The 22,661-nt window shown below is 36.0% G+C and overlaps 1 protein-coding gene across 1 annotated transcript in view; it reads right to left on the bottom strand.

Annotated features, from left to right (window-relative positions):
- Window positions 1-22,661, bottom strand: part of Ddx1 (ATP-dependent RNA helicase Ddx1) — a 339,750-nt gene that overhangs the window by 63,363 nt on the left and 253,726 nt on the right. Inside the window, exons 24-26 of the mRNA XM_090381389.1 lie at window positions 16,892-17,038; window positions 9,214-9,305; window positions 1,504-1,576 (exon numbers count right to left, since the gene is read on the bottom strand). Coding sequence (XP_090237515.1) covers window positions 1,504-1,576; window positions 9,214-9,305; window positions 16,892-17,038 — 312 coding nt within the window. The remainder of the gene's footprint in view (window positions 1-1,503; window positions 1,577-9,213; window positions 9,306-16,891; window positions 17,039-22,661) is intronic.

Raw genomic sequence — 22,661 nt, forward strand, 5'->3', positions numbered from 1 at the left:
CTTGGATTCAGCTTGACTTCTGTTCCAGGGAAAATAACAGAGTAACTGGTAAAAGAAGTAATGCAGGACCATATAATTATATGAGGAATTTAGTTATATGGCAACTTAAGATGGATTTGTTAAGGGATCTTGTCCAAATCTGACTGGATACTGCATTCACTGGCCAAAATATTAGAAACCTTTGTTCGGTATCTAATTAGTCCCACCTTTTGCATGAATTACAGCCCATACATGTTATGGCATGGATTCAACTAGGTACCTGAGGAAGCATAGCTCCAGATTTGGCTATTCTTCCATCAGGATATATGTATGCTGCTGTATTGTGATTAGCAGTGAACTGAAGCGGAACTGCCCTTCCCAATATATTCCAGACATTCTCAACTGGATTAAAATCTGGAGAATTGGGCAGCCAGATCAGATATTAGAAATGTCCCTTGAATCATTCAAATACAGTTTTTGCAAGGTGGATAGCATGTTGTTTTGAAAGAATTCATCACAATCCAGATAAAAATGAAACATTATAGGATGAAGTTGGTCCAATATGTCAGAAAGATATTCACTGGGGATAACATAGCCTTCTAACATTATGAGCAGAACCCATTCTTACCAAAAGAATCCCATACCATGATACCATTTTTGAGTCACTTGAGTGGTGGTCATAAGACAGCTTGGATGCACAGCTTCAGTAGGTCATGCCACACTTTCACCTACCATTGGTGCAGAAATGTGTAAATCATCAGAACAACTTTTTTCTACCATATTACAGCCCAGACAAATCTCAATTTTTTTTACAGAAAGAAGTGGTTTTAGTATAGGCACACAACTATGAAATCCCAGTTTCTTCAGCTCCTGCCACATAGTTAAGTTGGATATGGGTCTTTCTTTACCTAAACTGAAATTTTCAGTCATTTGCTGTGCACTGATCTTTTATTCTGACACACAATTCACTTTAAATTCCTATGGGCTTATTCTTGGTATACTGGGAATTGGAAAAATCATGTCTTCCACATGACAAGATTGCCTAAGAAGCTTAGGAAAGTGAGCAGCCTCTGATAATGTTAGGCTATGTTATATTGTTTTCAAATTTGAAATTAATAAATTCCTGTTCAACAAGAACAGAAATTTTATTTTGAATTTGAGAGAACACTGTGTTGTTCTCTCAAATTCCCAGCTACCTGATGTCATGTTTGAAATTTTAGTTCATGATTTAAGTCAGATAAAGAAATAAAGGTATATCTAATTAAGAGACAGAAGGAATTAAAATACATTAATAATAATAATAAATTTAAAAGTTTAAATGGGATTACACTACAATATTTTTGTAATTTATTTTAATGAAAATTATTAGTTACAAGAAATTTCAAAATGAAATAATTTCAAAATTAAAATGAAATAAATAATTACTATTCCCTAAAATTTACTCTCAATTTATTTTTAACTTATTATTGTAATTCAAATTCTTTATGAAGTAAGCATCGGATACTTAAGGCTGCAGATACTTACCATAAGGAACACCTGAAATATCAATACCTCTTGCAGCAACGTCTGTACAAATAAGAAATTTAACTTCTCCCCTCTGTAAATTAACCAAACAAAATAAACAATCATCACACTTAAATTAATTGGCAGTTGTTTACCATTAAAAACATTAGGTATAAAATTATTCATATTTCATATAAAATTTCATAAGACCTCTTTCTATACTGTTAGCAGTAGGCCTGTCAACAGGATTCTTGATTTTCAAATCCATAAATGTGTTTGCATGGGAAAGGGCAACACATGACTTAAAACCATGTTTAGAGGCCTATATTTTAACAGCAACTTTTTTATTATTACTACTGCAAATACTAAACAGATGGTAGATATGTCAGAGTGAAAGTTGTTTCCAAAAGTGACCAAAATCTTCACCATTATCACTTTTGATTTACTAGAAATTTGCTATTTAAGATAAAATTTTTTGTTTTCAACCTCATATATGCTGATGTCAACATTTATATAAAAGGTTATCACCTGGTCTTAACCAATTATACTAGAAGTCCAATAATCTGGTATTCACAAGACGTCACCTGATTACTTATATTTTCTGTAGATAGTACTTAGTAGCTATCACCTTTTAATGGCACAAAGGATGATATTGTTCACAGACATTGGTACTGATGATATTAAGAATAGAAGATTTACTTAAAAGATATAGGTCAATAATAAAAAAAAAAAAAAGGTGCAAGTTAGGTCAAAAAAAAAAGGTACAAAAAGCGCCAGCAATTCTTTCCAGACATGATAGGAGAGATGGTAAGAGTCATGATAATCAATTCAGTCCCAGAAAGTGTGTGCAAGGCTTATAGGGTAGAATTTTTCTCGGTATGCTTTGTGTTTTTTAAAAAGGTATGAGATCTACTTAAATAGAACGGTTGCAAGAACATTTGCTCATGCTATCGATGCAGTGTTAGTTGGGTCAGAAAACTGATAGTTTTGGGGAGGAATACACAGACTAATAATTTAACATCAGCCACAAAGAGAGATGAAACTGATTGTTACACAGTTTTTGTTAGGACATGCAGCAGCCTGGAAAGTAGGGAGTTGGGGATTCTCGTGGGACTGGCAAATACATGGAAGGTGTTAAGGTTATTGAAAACAGAAACAGGTGCAAGTACAATTGCTTGTATATTAATGCTAGGAGTATAAGTAAACACATTTGATGAAGCTGAAGTATTGTTTAGGCACAACCAAGAGCCTAAACAATACTTCATTAAAATCAATACTTGGTTGAGTACTTAAACAACACTAAATGTGAGCTACCCAAGCAGCTCTTGACCATGAACTTAACAACATTAGATGCATCACTACCATGAATGCATACCTAGAAGTCAGTGAATAAAATCAAGGATACCATCCACAAATTCCACCCCCCCCCAAACAAAGACCAAACCTAACAACATTGACATGGACTATGCCAGCACAAAATTGTTGAGACATGTTACAAAAGAATCAACAAACCAAAGGCAATCAAAGAGGCCCAATACAAGTAGGAAAATCTTTTAAGGCTAGACAAATGCTTGGAAGAGCACAAAAAAGGTTGTCCATATGGCAAGTAATAAAAAAAAAAAAAAAAATCTGGTATAGTAGTACATGCCTTGGATTCACAGATGAATGTTGAAAGAATCCTTATTAAGTGTTTTGAGTGTTTTAAATTGAGGATTTCTGAATAAAAATTTTTAATCATGCAGTATAAGAATGTTTATTATTTTATTTTAATGAAAAAACACCATTCAAGCTGTATTTTACTAGATTGACATGATAGTAATAATAACGACTTATGAGTGAAAAAAAAAAAAACCACACACACTAAACCAGTGTTTCCCAAACTTTTTTAGTCATGGAACACTTTTCATCTCACAACATATTCACAAAACACTCACAAAAAACAAGTTTAGCAGGAACCAAAGAACTGTTGCTAATATTTTATTACATATGACACACTGTGCATCAGGAGCATCTTTATTTCCAACACATGTAAAGCTGAAATTCAAATAACTATCATTATACTTTCGTTTTGGTCTTTTATTAGTTGGTTCTTGTTTTTTCACTTCGAATTTTTGGGGAACAAAAGGCTGCGATTGTTCATCCTTACTTTGAAGTGACAATATTGTGTTAGTTTTTATCGACCACAATTGCACTAGAAGTACTTTGCTTCTCATTTTAAAGTTCCTTTTTTCAACCACAAATTTATGGTCACATTTTAATAATAATATTTTGAAATACTAATTATACAAGGAAGTGAGTTTAGTTATGATATCATAACTAAACCCGTGTACTCCAGACTAAATGGCATACTAGATCACCACATTGCTACTTTTTCATAGATGTCATCATTATCTCTACACATACTTCTCTATACAAAGCCTGCAAAAATAAAGTGTTCCACGGTCTATTTGATTATCATTAGCATTAGCATTAGTAGAGGCATTTGATGCAAGAAAGCAAGCTTATGCAGCATCAGCCAAAAAAAAAAAAAAAAAAAAAAAAAAACCACTTCCACTTCACCCCTCCGTTCGTTCAAAATACCTGTCCAGCTGAGCCTTAAACTTATTTAGGCTATCAACCTCCACCACAAGGGATGGAAGTCTGTTCCACCAACCAACCACCCGCTGGCTAAAGGCAAATTTCCGCACGTCTATCCTACATCTCTTTCCTCAATTTGAATTTATGCCCTCTCAGGTGATTATTCTGAGCTAGAGGAAGAATCCCATCAGCATTGAGCATGCTTAAACCATTCAAGGCTTTATACACCTCTATCAGATCACCTCGCTGGTGCCTAGTCTCCAGACACTGTAATTTGCAAAACTTAAGCCGTTCTTCGTAAGAGCACCCCTTTGTTCCATTCACTAATCTTGTTGCCCTTCTCTGTACTCGTTCCAGCAGCTCTACATCCTTCTTGAAATGAGGCCTCCAGACCTGTATACAGTACTCTAGGTGTGGCCTGACCATCGCCTTATACAATGGAATAATCACCTCCTTATCCCTGCTGGAAAAATTCCTGTATATCATTGACAATACTCCATGAGCTACTCTTGCAGCCCGTCTGCACTGCTCAGAGAACTTCATATCTGCCTGCACAACCACCCCCAAGTCCCTTTCATTCTCTACCACTGTCGGTGTTGTACCACAGAGTTGATATGTTGCTCTGGGGTTGCTGTTTCCCATGTGTAGTACTTTACATTTGTCAATGTTAAACTTCATTTGCCACCTCTCAGCCCATCTGCTCAACCTTTCCAGATCCTGTTGCAGCAGCATAGTGTCAGTAGTGTCCTTGACAACCCTGCCAACCTTTGTATCGTCTGCAAACTTGGACATTAATCCCGATATACCATCATCAATATCATTTATAAATACAGAAAACAATAATGGACCCAACACTGAGCCCTGAGGGACTCCACTAATAACATCAGTCCACGATGAGCAGTGTCCATTGATTACCACTCTCTGTCTTCTCCCCCTCAACCACCCCTTTATCCATAGCAGCAATTTGCCTCCAATGTCACACTGCTCCAATTTGTGTAGCAGTCTTCCATGTGCAACAGTATCAAAAGCCTTTCTAAGATCCAAGTATATAATATCAAAGTTATTCCCTGCATCCAGTTCTTTTGTGACTGCATCATAGTATCCAATCAAGTTGGTCAGGCAAGACTTCCCCTTAACAAAACCATGCTGTGTCTGAGCTATAACTGAAGTCTTGTCTAAATGATCCTGCAGTGCTTCTTTAACCAGTGCCTCCATTAATTTTCCTGGAACAGAAGTTAAGCTCACAGGTCTATAATTACTTGTGTCAGCCTTTGATCCTCCTTTGTGAATTGGGGTCACATTTGCACATTTCCAGTCTATGGGTACCTCTCCTGAGTCCAAGGAAGCTCTCATAATTATGGCTAAGGGTTTGCTTACTTCCTTTGCTGCCTCCTTTAATATAACTGGATAGATCCCATCCACCCCGGGTGCCTTTCTTGTGTTTATCTTCAACAGTTTCTCCTCCACTTTACTCCCAGTTATTTCAAGATTCTGTAACTTACTGCTAGAGTTGAATACACCTCTGGCATTCCCCTCGCTGAATAACTCCTCATGTGTGAATGTCGATGCAAAATATTCATTTAGTTTGTTAGCTACCTGAGCAGGATCATCAACACTTGACCCATCAATATCAAGAGGACCAATCTGATTCATCCCTTTCCTTCTAGAGTTTACATAAGTAAAGAACTCTTTGCTGTTTTTCTTTGCATCCCTTGCCAAGGATTTCTCGTAATCTGCCTTCGCCTGCCTAACCTCCTTTGTAACTTGGTTGCATATCAACTTGTATCTATCATAGGCTTCTGTGTCATGTGTTAATTTGTAAGTATCCCATGCATTTTTCTTCTCTGCCATATGCCTCATTAGTTCATCTGACATCCATTTTGGCCTAAACCTTGAACAATATTTCTTAGTTGGTATGTAAAGCCTAGTAGCTTCCAAGATAAGTTCTTTGAATGCTTCCCATTTTGAATTTGCTGTTGGTAACATCATCAGTTGGTCCCACTGTATAGAATTTAAATACTGTCTCAGTCCATCGTAGTCGCCTTTACGGAAGCAATAACCCTTCCCTTTACCCCTAATGGTAGTTACCTCTTTGAGTAAATCCCACTTCAGCACACTGTGATCACTGCCACCTAGTGGTTCATTTATCTGCAGATTCTTAATGCATGAAGAATCACTGCTGATAATCAAATCAAGAGTATTGCTCCCTCTAGTTGCCTCCCGAACATGCTGATGTAGAAAACAATCATCCAATAAATCCACAAAAGCCCTGCTAGTGTGTGAGTATCCAGCCCCCAAATTCCAGTCAATATCTGGGAAATTAAAATCTCCCATTATAAGACACTCTGATTTACTGGTCCATTCTATTTCCCTGTACAGTTCCTTATTATACTCATCAGAGTCATTAGGCCTATAGCACACTCCTACTCTCAATTTTGATCTCCCAATGTTTATGTCACACCAAACTGACTCCACACTGCACTGTCCAGCGATGTCGACTGGCTTCACTTCCTTGGTTTTTATGTGTTTCTTAACTAATAGCATAACACCTCCCCCCTTCCTATCCTGTCTATCCTTTCTGTAGACGTTGTACTCCCCAAATTGCAGTTCCGCATCCCTTATATCTGTGTGACACCACGTCTCTGATATCCCAACAATATCTGCCTTCGATGTTTTGAGCAATACCTCAAATTCATCAAATTTATTTACTAAACTCCTAGCATTGGTGTACACGCAAGTATACCTACACCTGTTTCTAGGCGCCTCCGTAGCCAGGTGAGAAGAGCAGCAGTGCGTAGCACACGCTTCTTGATTAGACCGAGGTTCGAGCCCGTCACCACCAAATACGGAGGATGTGGAAAGGTCAGGGAATGACCACCGCATATCCCGGAGCAATATGGCCTTAGTTGCTAATGCTCATAAAAATCAACAAACAACAACAACAACAACAACAACCTGTTTCTATTCTTAGCTACCCTAACACAACCCATGTGTTTACTTGTACCGCAATGGCTCCCAGCAGTCTCTGAAATACCATGCATCTTGTTTTTCAGGCTTCTGCTCATTCTAATAGAAACAGTGCAAGAATCTCTTTCACCTCTGCCAGTGGCTACTGTCAATCTATTGGTCTTTGTCTCCCCCCAAGCTAGCAGTTTTCCGACCCACCTAACACTGCCTCGATAGCATCAGCAAATATTCTTGCACCCTTTCTATTTAAGTGTATCCCATCCCTGTAGAAGCAATCTCTCCTGTTAACAAGTACAGTCCAGGCTGAAAAAAATTCTACCCCTTGAGCCTTGCACAATCTTTCCAGGGCCGAACTGATCGACAAGGCTCTCATCATATACTCCCTCCTATCGTGTCTGGGCAGAATTGCAGACACTTTCAAATTCAACCCTAATTCTCGGCTTTTGTTCAACAGTGACCTGTACTTGTTAAGTAATTCTGCCGGTCTCCTACTCTTAATATTATTAGTGCCAACGTGTACAACTATATCACCTTTTGTGCCCTTAAAAGATGATATTCGCACGTCATCAACCTTTGCCCCTGGCAGACATACCCTGGTCCTGTTCCACCTATCTTTTTTACAAAGCATGTTCCCCGTTTCCCTGACAATAGAGTCACCAACAACTACTAGTTCCTTCGGGACCAGCGCATTCTGCCTTGGGGGTTGTCTCTGTGTCACGCGATGCCCAAGTGCAAGCTCTGGCGTTGATGTGGGCAGCTGAGAGCTTGATGGGCCCCTCAATTTAGTTTCTTCGAGGGCATCCACCCTGTCCTTCAAGCTCTCATATAGGCCCAAAAGAACGCCGAGTTGTTGCCTGATATCGATACACTCCTTGCATCGCGCACACACAAAGACATCCCCCTTGGCAGTATCATGTCCCGTACCCGATTGCTCTGCAAACATCAAGCAAACAGTGCATTTTATAAGGCTGTGAGTCAGAGGACAACTGCCCCCCTCAGTTCTGCTCTGAGCCACAGCACTTCCATTAGCTTGAGCCTTTTGCTTTGCTGCTCTGGTCTGAGTCATGATTCTATTAATTTATTAATTAATTATGTTATGTTATTAATTATATTACGTTTGTAATCTAAGTCGTTATATGTATTTATTTAAACGTACAATTTAACTGCTAACGAAGTTCAACTAACGCTATCTAATACGGTATATAACCTACGGTATATCTAGTACGGTATCACAATGGCGGGAAAGTTAATAACGGTAGCGGTAGTTACGAACACGTGGAAACCCTTACCGATACTTTTACAAGGCCGAGTAAAGAATAAATACACCAAATTAATCAAAAAATCACAAAATAATGTTATACTACTAAATTTAAATCAAAAGTTTTAGAAAAACAATAATTTCAAATCAATAAATAAGAAACTCGTCAGCAGTAAGGATTATTAGTGTATGTCAGTATATTAATAAATGAAGAAAAAAAATGTGAAATATTATAAGGATACAAAAAGTGGTACACTGCAAATATGCAAAATTTATTTTATTTTTTTAAATTATTAATTACGATTTTTCGCAGAACACTTACGATTTTTCGCAGAAAACTGTGTTCCACGGAACACTAGTGTTCCGTGGAACACAGTTTGAGAAATGCCGCACTAAACGGTGTTAGAAACATAGCAAATTCCTACTGTCTTTTTTTAAGGCTAAACTTGGTAAGCAGCAATTTTGCTCCTGTGTGCAAAGCCAATCTGAAAATAAAATAAGGATGACACAACAAACAGCAACACAAATTTATGGGTTTTTTTTCCAGTTTTTTATTAATTTACAATAAAGTGCCATTCATTCTTTGGTCTTCCTTGTTTTATTTCTTGCAGAGGAATTACAACTTAGCAAAGTAGCTTAGTGTTTCCTCCCCCCATAAGACTATTCAAGCTAAATGCAGTATGCACCTCAAAGGAAAAATTAATGGGAATATGGTTCACTTATTTACTCAAATATGTCAAAGTCCCCACTGTTTGAAAAGACATGATACTTTGCATCTGACATACTAATGGAAAACTTGGTGCATCCTTGCTTTGTACAAAATAATAGAAATAAAACTGAACTCTTTTCACAATTACTTTAAAATTTAGGGTTTTATGCAAGCTAAGTAATGAAAGACAGAAAACCATATTTTATTTTAAATAACTTACCTTAAATTTCTCTAAGTTTGCTTTCCTCTCTTGTGGTTTTCTATCACCATGGAGGCAAACACAAGAATATGGATTATTTTTGTTACGTGGACCTAAAATGTCAATGATAACATAACATTTAATATATGACATTCATAGTAGAAGCACTCATAATTAAATTGATCCCCAAATTTTGTTTTTAGCTGTTGAAAAAGGAGGCGGATGCCTTTGAAAGCTTCAGTTTTAATGCTTTTATCTCTGTATATTTTATTATATTTTATTGGTTTTAATGCTTTTACTGTATAATTTATTGTAAATTTTAAAGTTATTGTAAATAGTATTTATTGTAATTAGTATTTTTACATCATTTTATCCGAGTAATATTAAATTATTTAATTGGTTTTTGTGTTTATTTCACTTTATTTTAATTCAACATGCTTTAACACGGTTGGTGTCAACTGCTTAATTCACAATATGAGTATTCCCAACCCTGTAGGCCTATTTGAAGAAATTTTGTTCTACTTGTCAGTTCCGAATTTCACTTTTTCATGATAACATTATATTATGCACTCAGCGATCAGTGAATTGTGACCACCCATCCATAATGGACTATGCTGTATAGCTCACAGTATAAAAAGCCAAACAGTGTCATACACTGGAGCAGTGGTAACAGTGGTCAGTGTAAATTTCCTTCCTGAAATAATTTCTACTGATTCTCGTAGGAAGTATGTTCAAAAACTCAAATGTATGCTTAAAAAGTTCTCATCACTCTGAGTTTTTAAATATCGTAGTTTAATGACCAAAACCCAAGACTTGTAGTTGGTTTAATCATCTTTTACATCTATTTATTTATTATTATTTTTTAGAACATTCAGGAGATTTTTAGGGCATTCGGCCTTTCTACAATGTTCGAGAATGTTGTTACATGAGGAAGAAGGGTCAGGATGTTTCTAGAAGATTCTAGAACCTTCAACGGAGTTCTCTAGAAACACTGTGAGCCTCTAGAAACTTCTCTACCAGTATATATAAAAGTGGGTTCCACACCAAGCAAGCATTTTCGTATTTCCAAAAGTATGCGTGTTTCAGAGAGCAAGTGGTGAACAAAGTGAACAAGTGTTTTAGGAATTAAGTGTTTGTAAACAAGTGTAAATTGTGAACTGTGCTTAAATTAGAAATAAAAATCTACAATTTCTTAATTGTATTCATATATGCGTGTACCTCAATCGTATTATGAAATATGTCGCATTCTTGCCAAAATAAGCCTGATAGCTTCTGCTATGTTTGCAGAGAAGTAGTATTAAAATTGCAGCAAAAGCCACTGTCACAACTTGTGAGAAAAGTCTATGAACTTTATTTTAGAGATAAGGTCAGAGAGCAAGATAAAGTATGGGCTCCAAAGATTTCCTGTAGCTCGTGTTCAAGGACATTAACAGGCTGGCTCAGAGGTAGTCATAAATCTATACCTTTTGCTGTTCTAGTGATATGGAACCTTGAGACCACATAAACGATTATTACTTTTGCATGGCCAATATTTCTGGTTTTTATGGGAAATCCAAGCAAAAAGTAGAGTATCTCAACATAACTTCTGCTCTAAGGCTGGTTCCTAACAATGATATGATGCCAGTGCCAAAGCCACCAGAAACTTATGGATGTATCTCTGATTCAGAATTGGAAAAGGAGTCTCCAGAAGATGCAGAACCCAGAATGAGTAGATCTGGATTTTCAACTCTTGACACTGCAAAGCTGCATATAATCACTCAGGCAAAATTGAACGATTTGGACTTTTCCAAAGCTCAATTACTAGGATCACGGCTTCAGCTGTGGAACCTTTTTGAAAAAGGTGTTAAGGTGTCCTTTTGTGGAGTAACAACCCATGAATGGTGCTTTGGTTTATTGTAACAATTTCCAGGAATTAATGAAAGAGGTACATCTGGAACACATCCCTGAGATATGAAGGCTTTTCATTGATTCATCTAAGGTCAGTTTTAAAGCAGCTTTACTCCATAATGGAAATCAGTATTCATCTTTATCATTGGCCCATGCAGTTCACATGAAGGAAATGTACAAGAACTTACAGATTCTTTTGAAAAAAAACATATGCTATCAAGAATACAAATGGAATATCTGTGCCAACCTAAAAGTGGTAGCTTTGTGGGATAGGTAAACAAAGGATTTCCACTAGAGGGTAAAAAAATATGACCAGACTGTTCAGAAACTACACCAAGTCAGAAAAATGTAGCAAATCCTCCTTGGTGGATAAGCCAAAAATCTATTTACCTCCATTGTACATAAAGCTAGTTTTGATAAAAATATTTATGGGAAAGTGATGGACAAAAAAGGAGAAAGATTTTCCTGCTTGAGGCAAAAGTTTCATTGAGTCAGTGAGGCCAAAATGAAAAAAGAATTTTTGGGGACCTCAAAATCAAACTGCTACAGAAATAAGAGCCTGGAAGGAAACTTTTCACCAAGATATTTCTCAAACGGTAAAAAGGTACCAGGGAAAATGGAATCCAAATATGCTGGAATCTATATGGAAATACACCAGTGGATGATTATAAAAAGCAAAATCGGATAAATATTTGTCTAAATAGAATAAGGTTAATAGACCCATTATTCAATATTTAGCATTAGTAAGGGCATATGATGCAAGAAAGAAAGATGTAGATAGCATCCAGATATTAAAAGTAGGGCAGTGCACATTTTGTTTTTCAAATCTTGAAAAGCAAAACATTAAATCTTGGCATAGCATTTAAAAATAACCAAACTACTTTATTCACAGCAGAAGAGAGAAACACGAATAGACTTTCTGCATAAGTGAGGATAATGTGCCTAGAATTATCAGCTTGTTAGGGCTGTTTAGGATTGCTTTCACTAGCACTTTACAATTCAGAAGTTTTAACAGGGAGTTCATTAATTTGTCTTTCAAAACTTCTTTATGATTATGAAATGGATTTGGATTTCTTAATTGTGATACTTATGATCACTTGTTTTTATTTTTCAATATGGTAATTCTATATTAAAAAAAAAAAAAAAAAAAAAAAAAATGTGCCATATAGCTTTTCTCACCACTTCTTTGTTTCTCTCTTTTAAGACAAGCAATCATTTTAAGCAAAATCAATTCTCATAAAAGATTTGAAAGTTTGTATTACTCCTTGATCTATGGAATTGCAAAACCTTTGTTGTATTTTCTGGAAGAAGCAGAAGTGTTTTTTTTTTTTTTTTAATCTCTTTTTCATTCACTAAAAGAATGGAACCTTTTTTATCACATCACCTTAACTGGTAATACCAAAAGCAGCTAGCTCAATTCAGACAAGACCAATGTCATACAAGTGTGTATTTTTGAATAGTCGTGAATTTTTAGATTTTCCTATGACAAATATTTCTTTCTTTTCTGTGCCAGTCAAATTAGTGCACACGAGAATTGTCAAATAATCTCTTGATATATAGTTTGCTGTCTAACACACCTGAATTTTAATGTTCTGTCAGGAGATAAATAAAATAAAAAAAAATTATATTAAATTAAAAAAAAAAAAAAGTTCTGTTTCATCCATAGAGACATCAAAAATGTCTGTCTACATATCCTTCTTATACTTAGGACTGTACTGTTAACCAATGTAGGATGGTTGTATATCGTTCATGCATTTTGCTTCACCTTTAACTTTTCCAAAACACAATGTTGCACAACTCAAACTGATCTATCCAAAGTTTCCAATTCTAAATAATTTGGCAAAATGTTTGTCTTTAATCATCAAAGGTGGGTCACTTATCACAATACAGGGTTGTTAAAATTGAAGTAACCCTATGTAGAGGGATCTGGAGCGAGTTCTAAGGCTCTTACTGAAAAGAAATTTGGACAACAGGTACAATAAAGAATGTGCTCGCCATTTATTGGGAAAAAAAAAAAAAAAATAGTTACAAAATTTGTCACTGTATGGCATGTAACTATCTTAGTTATGATTATGCAAATAACATAAGTTATTGCCACAGTGCCACTACTCAGCTGTACTATACTGTATAAAAGCAAAGCAGTCTTCAAAATCGTACAGTAGATGTTTGCCTGCACTATAGCAGCAATGCCAGCAACGTTGTAGGAAAAGGCACTATTCGTGAAGCTGTACTATCAGAACAGCAACAATGTAGCTGCGGCTATCAGAGAATTCCGGCGTCAGAAGCACATAAAGCCCACGTGGACCAATGACTGTTTGTGCTGTCCGCAAATGATTGCAAAATTTGAAGCGACAGGACATCTTGGCGTTCAACCAGGTAGAGGTCGAAAACAAGTGGACTCCTCTCGTGTTGAAGATGTGGCTATGGCTGTTGTGGATTTATCAAGTCAATCTCCATGTGGTAGTGCAAGTGTGCCAGCTGTTTATCGTGAAGGGGACATGCCATATTCCACTGTAAGGCTAGTAATGCGTCAGGTGTTGCGGTACTATCCTTACAAGATGCATATACTACAGCAGCTAAAGCATGGTGATGCAGATATTCATTTCACACATGCACTTCAGTTTTTGGCACGAATGACAGTGGATATCACTTGGCCATGGAACATCCTTTGGAGTGATGAAGCCCACTTCTGCTTAAATGGATAAGTAAATACACACAACTGTCGCATTTGGGCAACAGAAAACCCTCGAGTTATCCAAGAGGTCCCACTGCATTCTCCAAAAGTGACAGCGTGGTGTGGATTTATGGCAACATTCATGATTGGGCCATATTTTTTTTGAACAGGTAACACCAACTGGACCCCACACCTGTTTCGTCACTGGACAGCGATATTATGAAATGTTGGAAAATTTTGCAAGCAACGTGGGTGCCTTCAGGATATCATATTTATGCAGGATGGTGTGCCACCCTACATCCACCGTTGTGTCCAAAGATTGCCAAGGCAACACTTTACAGATAAACGGGTCATCAGCCGGTGTTTCCAGACATCTTGGCCACTCTGATCACCAGACCTTACCCCATGTGACTTCTGGTTGTGGGGGTTTTTTGAAGAACCAGGTGTATCGGGAAGGATGTCAAACTCTGGCAGATCTGAAGGACATCATGTGCTGGCTATTCCAGTTAACATGTTACGTTCTGCTGTAGAAAAAGCTGTTCTTCGAATGGAAACTGTTGTTGACCAAAATGGGAGGACATTGAATAATTGTAGCGCTGTTCAAGTGATTTGTATTGCCACAGCACCACACAATGACAAATTTTGTAACGATTTTTTTTTCCCCCAATAAATGGCGAACACATTCTTTATTGTACCTGTTGTCCAAATTTCTCTTCAGTACAAGCCTTAGAACTCGCTCCAGAGCCTTTTACATAATGGATACTTTAATTTTAATAACCTTGTATTATCACTCCTTTGCTGGTTAAACCGTTTTAAAAGGATCTCATCTACATCAGGTTGTTTGATTTATATATGCATTTCAATTATGCTACAATTCTTTTCAAATGCTCAATTTTTTGTTTTTAATTCCAAATTGTGTGCACTGTTGAGTTTGATAAGTTAAACTCAAGCAACAATACATTTCTTCTTATTCCCATTTTCTATTTATTTAATAACTTTCATTTTATTCACAACTTAACTTTTTGCATGCAATCAATTGTAAAAGTATTGAACTGTATTGTTTAAAAATACATGTACAGTAGAATGTTAGTTATCTGGAATAATTTTAAAGGCTGATCTTTCTTCTTCTTCTTTTTTTAACAGTAGTACAATAACTGCTGGTTATAGTGATCACGTTTGCAAATTGAATTTTGATTCTAATAAGCGAAAGATCGAGTTTACTACCCATTTATAACAGATTGTACAAACAAAAAGTCCAATAAACCGAAAACTGCAAATCGTTTTTGTTTTATGGTTGTGACCTCTAGAATTCTATGTGACTTTCAGAATAGAAAAATATCAGAGACTACTGGGTTTTCTCGGAAATCATCAGTGTGAATTTCAGATTAGTTTAGCTCCAAATTCGGTAAGAATAATATCAGCATGAAACCGTGTGATTTATTATTTTTCTCAATTTTTTTTATGGTAAAATGTGAATGAAAAGAAAACACATAGTTTTAACACTGCAACAAAAAACTAAAATTATTAATAGAATAGAAAAGGTGAAAATTTAGGATATCTCTCCAGAGTTTAACGCGCCGGACTTCAACAATTTACGACATCAAGAAAAGTTCCAATGCTATAACAGAATGTGTCGATTATGGACAGGGAAGGAGGATCTAGCAGCAAAAGTATGATGTTGAAACCTGAAAATGCTGCTTTAGAGAGTGCACTTTATTTTATTTTATTATTATTTTTTTTGTTTTCTTCAGAAGCAAAGTTTAGGTGAATCAGTGTCTGGCCCAATGTTGCGTGAAAAAGCATTGGATTTTAATCGAAAATGAAGTGGTAATGAAGATTTTAAGGCAAGCATAGGTTGACTGAAAAATTTTAAACTGAGACCCAGTATACGCGAACTAGACATTCAACGCGGAAACTTTCTGTAGACGAGTCTGCAGCGGTGTCCTTTAAAAGTAAGTTCGCTTCAGTTAATCAAATTACTAGAAATGTTTATAATGCTAATGAGATGGGCTTATTATGGAAAGCATTACAGAGAAAAACCCTAGCCACTAAAAGAGAAATGCCTGCACCAAGTTTTAAGATGAGAAAATAGTGAGTTACAAATGCTATGTGTGCAAATGTCATTGGAATGCACAGATTGTCCGTGCTTGTTATCAGCAAGTTGAAAAAACCGAGAGCATTTAAAAATCTTTCTAATTTTCCCGTTTGTATAAAAATCAGAAAAATGCTTGGATGAGTGTTTGTTTTCCAAGATTAGTTTAATTTTTTTTATTTAATTAATCTTAATTAAATAAAATTTATTTCATCTTACTGGAAAAATTATCCGGAAAATTTGGCTATCCAAAAGAGGTCTGACATCAATTAATCTGGTTAACTAATGCTCTACTGCATTAATATTTGCAACAGAATGATGCCAACTGACTGGAATTCAAAATGAAAACAATGTTCTTGAACAGATGTGCAGTAAAACTGAATGCATGAGAGTTTACTTCTGAAAAGTAAACTTTCAACACTGTCAGTTTCTTACAGCAAATACCCTTCCATATTGAGGCATTGTTTACGGAGAAACCAATTAGCAGTGCAGTAGTAAACAGGCAACAAGGAATAGCTCAGTTACATAATCAAAGCCTCCCATGCACATCAATAAGAGCAATGTCTTATCATTACCTATCCCTGTAGATTTTAGCCCTGTAGGTTGAAGATTTCATAATTTACTGTGTGGTGTAATTAAAATGTTACAATGTAAATATTTAAAAGGAAAAGAAGAGATAACTGAGTTAAAAGTAGACAGTGGAGCTTAATGCAGATTTTACTCTAATATGCCAGTATGCAAGATGTGAAAAGTGACTATAAAAAGGGAATCAACTTTTATGGTAAATACATGTTTTATGGTGAATACATTTACAGGTACATCAGTTGGCTGGAAAATCCAACATAGCTGAGATACGTCATTTTGAAATGATGTTGTAACCAAAGCAAAATATCAAATTTATATGGAGATTTTTCTGAATTGACTTAATTGTAAGTTACAGTCACATTGTCATTATTTCACATGTTACATTAACTGAGTTTGATTCTTTTTTAAAGATTTAATAACATATTGCGATGAGCAAATATATCTGATAACTGTTTACGTACCTCCACCTAACTGGTTTAAATGATTCTCCATATTATCACAATCCACTTTTGTACGACAAAAGATAATGCATTGATCCATGTTTTGTTCATTGATTGCTCTCACTGTATACTCTCCTTTCAGAATTTTTACTGCTTCAGATAATGTTTCTGTAATGCAAAATAAAGGTAGTAAAACATCTAATGTGGGGGTGGGGGCATTGCTGTAACAAACACAAAGATAATAAGAAGGGAACAAGAAAAGTGTTAAATGGAATACCATTAGTTACCTACATAATCCCCTTAAATTTATTTTCCTACTGCCTTTACATGGTTGGTATACCTACTATGTAAAGGCAGCATAACAAAATCCCTTTGAGGTGCATGCTAATATAGAACAGATTTTGCTGTCTTTGATTGGGGTTCAAGACATAAGAGATACACTGGCACCATCTTTATTCTAGATGTGGGAAGTATAGAATGGAATAAATATTTCAGATACTACATTCTCTTCATACTGTTAGTAACAACAATTTTTTTTTTTGTCATCACCCTTTTTCCATTACATATGAGGTCAGCGTTTTTACTGTTTTGGCATGAAATTTTTACGGCTGGATGCCCTTCCTGACACCAACCTGCACCCTTTACCCAGGCTGGGGATATGCGGTGATCATTCCCTGACCTTCCGCATCCGACGGTCATGGGCTTGAACCCCGGTCTAATCAAGAAGCGTGTGCTATGTACTGCTGCTCCTACCCACCTGGCTACGGAGGCGCCATCATGTTAGTAACAACAAATAATTAAGGGGAAAAAAAGGAGAGAGAGAGAGAGGGGAAAAAAGAAAAAGAGAGGGGGGAAAAATGAACAGGAATACCACAGAAAGATTTTAACCCTGCATTGGTATTCCTTGATAGTTGAAGGTGAGAGGGCACTATCTCAGAAATGTTTACATTCTGTACAGTCCTTGTCCAAAATACTGTGTGTGTGCGCGCACGTGTGTGTGTGTACGTATATATATATATATATATATATATATATATATATATATATATATATATATATATATATATATATCTCTCTCAATGATAGGAGTATTTATAAAAATTTTATATATAATATAATATAATCCAGAATATATAAACATACATATATATAATGGTTTCCCCCCCCCCCTGGCAGTGATTTAAGTTTAATATATCACAAAGTAGTATTTTTCCAATGGTGCTTTCCTCTCTGTTTTGGAAACAAGAAAATGTCATTCTGAATAGATAAGAACCGAAGAGCCAATTAGTTTTCCTAGCTTGGATTTCAAAAACTGCAGCAGCCATTCTTACATTTTAAAGAAGAATGCTATCATGCTGCACAGTAGCTTCACCCAACTTTCTAGGCTTTATAACCTTAATTGCCAAGTAGAATTTCACTTTCAAAGCATGGCATCAATAAATTATAAGCATTAGTAGAAGCACATAATGCAAAAAAAAGCAAATTTATACAGCATAGCCAAAAAAAAATAAAAAAATAAATAAATATATAAAATTGCATTTTACCCATCTATTCGCTCCAAAAGTTTGTCCAGTTCTTCCTTGAATTTATTTAAGCTATCAACTTCCACAACGACCGATCAAAGTTTATTCTAGCAATCATCCACCCGCTGGCCAAAGCAAACCAAAAGGGAACGATTGTCATGTTGTCGGATGCCAAAAACTGCACCACAGCGAGAGAGAGATGTATGGGCTGGTGCATTGTCACAATGAAGGACCCAATTCTTTGTACGCCATTTCTCTGGGCATTTCCTCCTGACGGCTTCCCTTAACTGCCCAAGGCCATTGCAACTTTGTGTTGACGGTCTGGCCAGGAGGGACGAATTCCTTATGGATAATCCCATCAATGTCCAAAAAAACAGATCTTTGCTAACTTCCATGCGATGCTGCTTTTGGTCTTCCCTCAGAAACCGTCGCACAAACTTGGCCTCAATCCTTCTCATGTTCAACTTGTCTAACAAAAATCCACTGACATGTGCCATACAATAGTCTTACAATGCCACAAACGTCATGGATGGTCTGCCTGCAGTCTTAATGGATTGCTGCCTGAACTTTTACATTTTCCGGGGTGGTGTTCGATGATGGACGCCCAGAGCGATCGCCATCATCGACCAATGTTCGACAGTTTTTAAAATGGTTAAACCAGTAGTAGGTCTGTGTCTGGCCTAAAGCATTGTCACCAAAAGCTTGTTTCAACTTTTTATGGGTTTCTGCTGCTGTATCACTAAGAAGGAAACAAAACTTGATGGAAGCACATTGCTCTCTCACATCAGCCATTGCAACAATTGCAAAGTATGCGAAACACACTGCCAAAGAACTGTGCATAAATATTCAACGACTCTATCCAGCCCGACACCACACTGATTCACAAAGGATGCATGCAGTATTATCTAGCGCCACAAGTCAGTACTAGACGTAGTTCCCGTGCAACATTCAATTTTCGGGAACATTTGGGTGGCACCTTGTATACCTCTTTCTCCATAGTTTAATTTATAGACATGAGTTTACAGACATTAAGTTGCCTGGAGTGAATTTTTTTTTGAGGAAGCTGCAAAAAAAAAAAAACTATGTACAATTATGCAGATGCACAGATGCTTTTAAATATTAATTTATTTCCTATTTTGACTTTACAGATGAACAGTAGAATGAGATTTTCAAAAATAAAACATCCATGTAGTTTCAAACAATCTACATATATACAGATAATTTGTTGAAACAACCTTCAAAATTTATATATGTTCATATAGGCCCACTCATGAAAAAAACATGTTCATACTTGCAAAAAGGGTTAACAACTGAAAATTTCACCTCCATTCATTTTATTATCTCCTTTCAGAATCTTTTAGGCCTCAATTGGATTCCCTCTGTCACAACTAGGTAACCCATATTGAAGTATTTTCCTACATGTTCATCTTTAATGAGGTTCATTCCTCATAATTACTCACATCCCATTGAAATAATTTAGTAATGATGATTTTAAAAAATTTTCAATGCTAAGTTAAAATATTTACAAAATATAAAAATATTAAAAATCATTTTGATAATTTCAAACAGAATTTCTATAAATATTAATTAAATCATTGGCTGGTAGCCTTTTATCCATGGATCAATAGTTAACTATTACAACAGTTTGGATGACTTACTAATTAAATTCCAAAGAAAAATATTGTGCTATGTCTCAGTGGATGTTAGAATGCCATGGCTCTGCATTATATTCATGTAGTTCTCAACAAAAGTGATGTAATATTAAACTTCTACATGTATTGGAGATAACCAATTAACTTTCAGAAAGCTTCAGTAATATGTGGCCAGTCATCTATAATTACTTTGGGAGTTAGGTTAAATGCTCTAAGATGCTCACTTTCAAATTTCATGCAGTTCAGTTTGGTTTGGTTTGGTTTTTAATGGCGCATTGGCAGCTAAGGCCATAATGCGCCAAGACAAATTTAAAATCTTATTAAACATTTTGGTAGCAAAGGCTACCACGTCAAACAATTAATTATTATGTTTAAAAAGGTATAAAAGTAAAAGCATAAAACTTAGATCTTTGTATAAACATTAATAAATTGTAAAAAGTTAAAAACGTCAGACATATTGTCTCTGTCACATATTATCTGACTGAGTGTAAATGGCTCAGTCAAATTATTAAAATCAGTAAAACACAAGCGTCGTGCTTCAATAAAAACAGGACATTCTACAAAAATGTGATTGACGGTTAAAATTACGTTACATATCTCGCACATAGGTGGGTCATCCGCCCTCAGCAAGTAGGAATGCGTTAGATGACTATGACCTATGCGGAGCCGAGCAAGAACAACTTCCTCTCTTCGGTCCCTGCGTAGACTGGACTGCCATTGCGCAATTACAGGCTTAATACGATGTAATTTATTTGTGGCCTGTCCGTGCCAAGAATCTTGCCATTGGGAGAGTAATTTAGAACGTATTATTTGCCTGTAGTCTGTATAGGGGACTGACAGACAATGATTATCCAGGGAAATGGCTGATTTAGCAGCGGCATCAGCCGATTCATTTCCCCGGATCCCAATGTGGCTTGGGATCCAGCAAAAGCGAATATCATATTCCAATTCTATGAGAGAAAATAGAATCTGCCGGATCCTGGACAGGATCGGATGAGGGTTAAAACTCACCGATACCAGAGCCTGTAACGCGATGCAGTTCAGTATAAAGTGATGTATTAGTGGAGCTTGGCAGTTATGACACTGAGGATTGTCTTCTCTCAGTAGGTAGGAGTTATTTATGTACATATGCCCAATTTGTAACAAAGCAAGGGTCACTTCTTTATGACTGCTAGACTGGAGACTATTATGCCATAGTTAAAGCATTTGTTTAATTGGACAAACTTTGTTGTTGGTTTGATCTTGCCAGTGTTGTTGCCATTTTTTATACCACTTTGATGGATGAAAGATTTATAAGGTTTTTCTGCTAGTAATTTTCTTGTAGAAAGGAGGATTGTAAAAGTAGGTGTATGTCATGCCATTTTGTTTTTTTTTTTTTGTGACAAAGGTGTCATTTATCCTCATTTTCCCTGACTGACCACCAGATTTTTGGGATCCATGGTTGCAATGTTTGGATCATTCTTGTTTTCTCCTTTTAGCATCAGGAATGAGAGCTTTCCCTCCCAGGTTTTTGGCCCTACTATGGGGGAGGCAGGAGCAGTGCTACCTAATGAGTAGAAAGTAGATTAGTTAGCATTTAAATAAAAAAAAAAAAAAACTTCTCTCTCCTTTCTAGGATCTTTTGTGCTTTTACTTTAGACATATATATAGTAGAAAATTTTCTTTAAACTATTAATACATGCTATTCTCTTCATTGCAGAAATCACCTCATCACTAGAAATGTTTAGTTCTTGTGGCTGTGGCAGAAAATACACACATTTAATGTTGTGCTTTTAACTACAATCCAGTTTATGGAGTATTTTTTGTGGAGTTTTTAGAATTGTAAAAAATGAAAGTTTTGTATAAGAATGCTTTTAAATATTAATTTATTCTTATTTTGACTTGATTACCCAACGTTAGAGTGAAATTATTGAAAAAAAAAAAAAAAGGGGGTGCTTATTTAAAATGTTGGAATCATGTATCATAAGTAGGTGTTGGCATCTACTTATATATCATTATTCAATTTCATCATCATCTGGATCTGAATTCTAGCAAATTGACTTTTTCAAGACCTAACTGAACAATTCCTGAACTGCAATCTTGTCTATTGCTAATCAAAGCTATATTCATGCTGCCATCTATTATCTGTTTGTTTGTTTTGTTATTTGGTTTTTAGGAGCATTAGCAGCTAAGGTGATATTGCTCTGGGGATATGCTGTGGTTATTCCCTGACCTTTCCGCATCCTCTGTATTTGGTGGTCACGGGCTCAAACCCCAGTCTAATCAAGGAGCGTGTGCTACGCACTGCTGCTCCTGCCCACCTGGCTACAGAGGCACCATCATCATCTATTATCTGTATTTCTAGGCAATAATAGACACATATGTCTGCTATTGCTTATATACACAGCAGATAAATGAAGGAACACTAAGACAACGGATGATTTCAACACAGGAAGTTTTTAAGATGATCATATATGAATGGATACATTTAAAAATGTTGAAACTAATCCTGAAAAACGATTATGCACATGTACTCCTCTGAATCCACATATAAAAAATGTAAACATGAGTATACACTCCTGAATGTGTTAAAGGAATATTTTTATGTATCAAAAGTGCTTAGAAAGTAGGAGAGTC

The sequence above is a fragment of the Mastigoproctus giganteus genome, chromosome 9 (genome assembly GCF_048544385.1).
Source record: "Mastigoproctus giganteus isolate SK-2022 chromosome 9, ASM4854438v1, whole genome shotgun sequence".
In the NCBI taxonomy this organism is placed as follows: Eukaryota; Metazoa; Arthropoda; class Arachnida; order Uropygi; family Thelyphonidae; genus Mastigoproctus; species Mastigoproctus giganteus.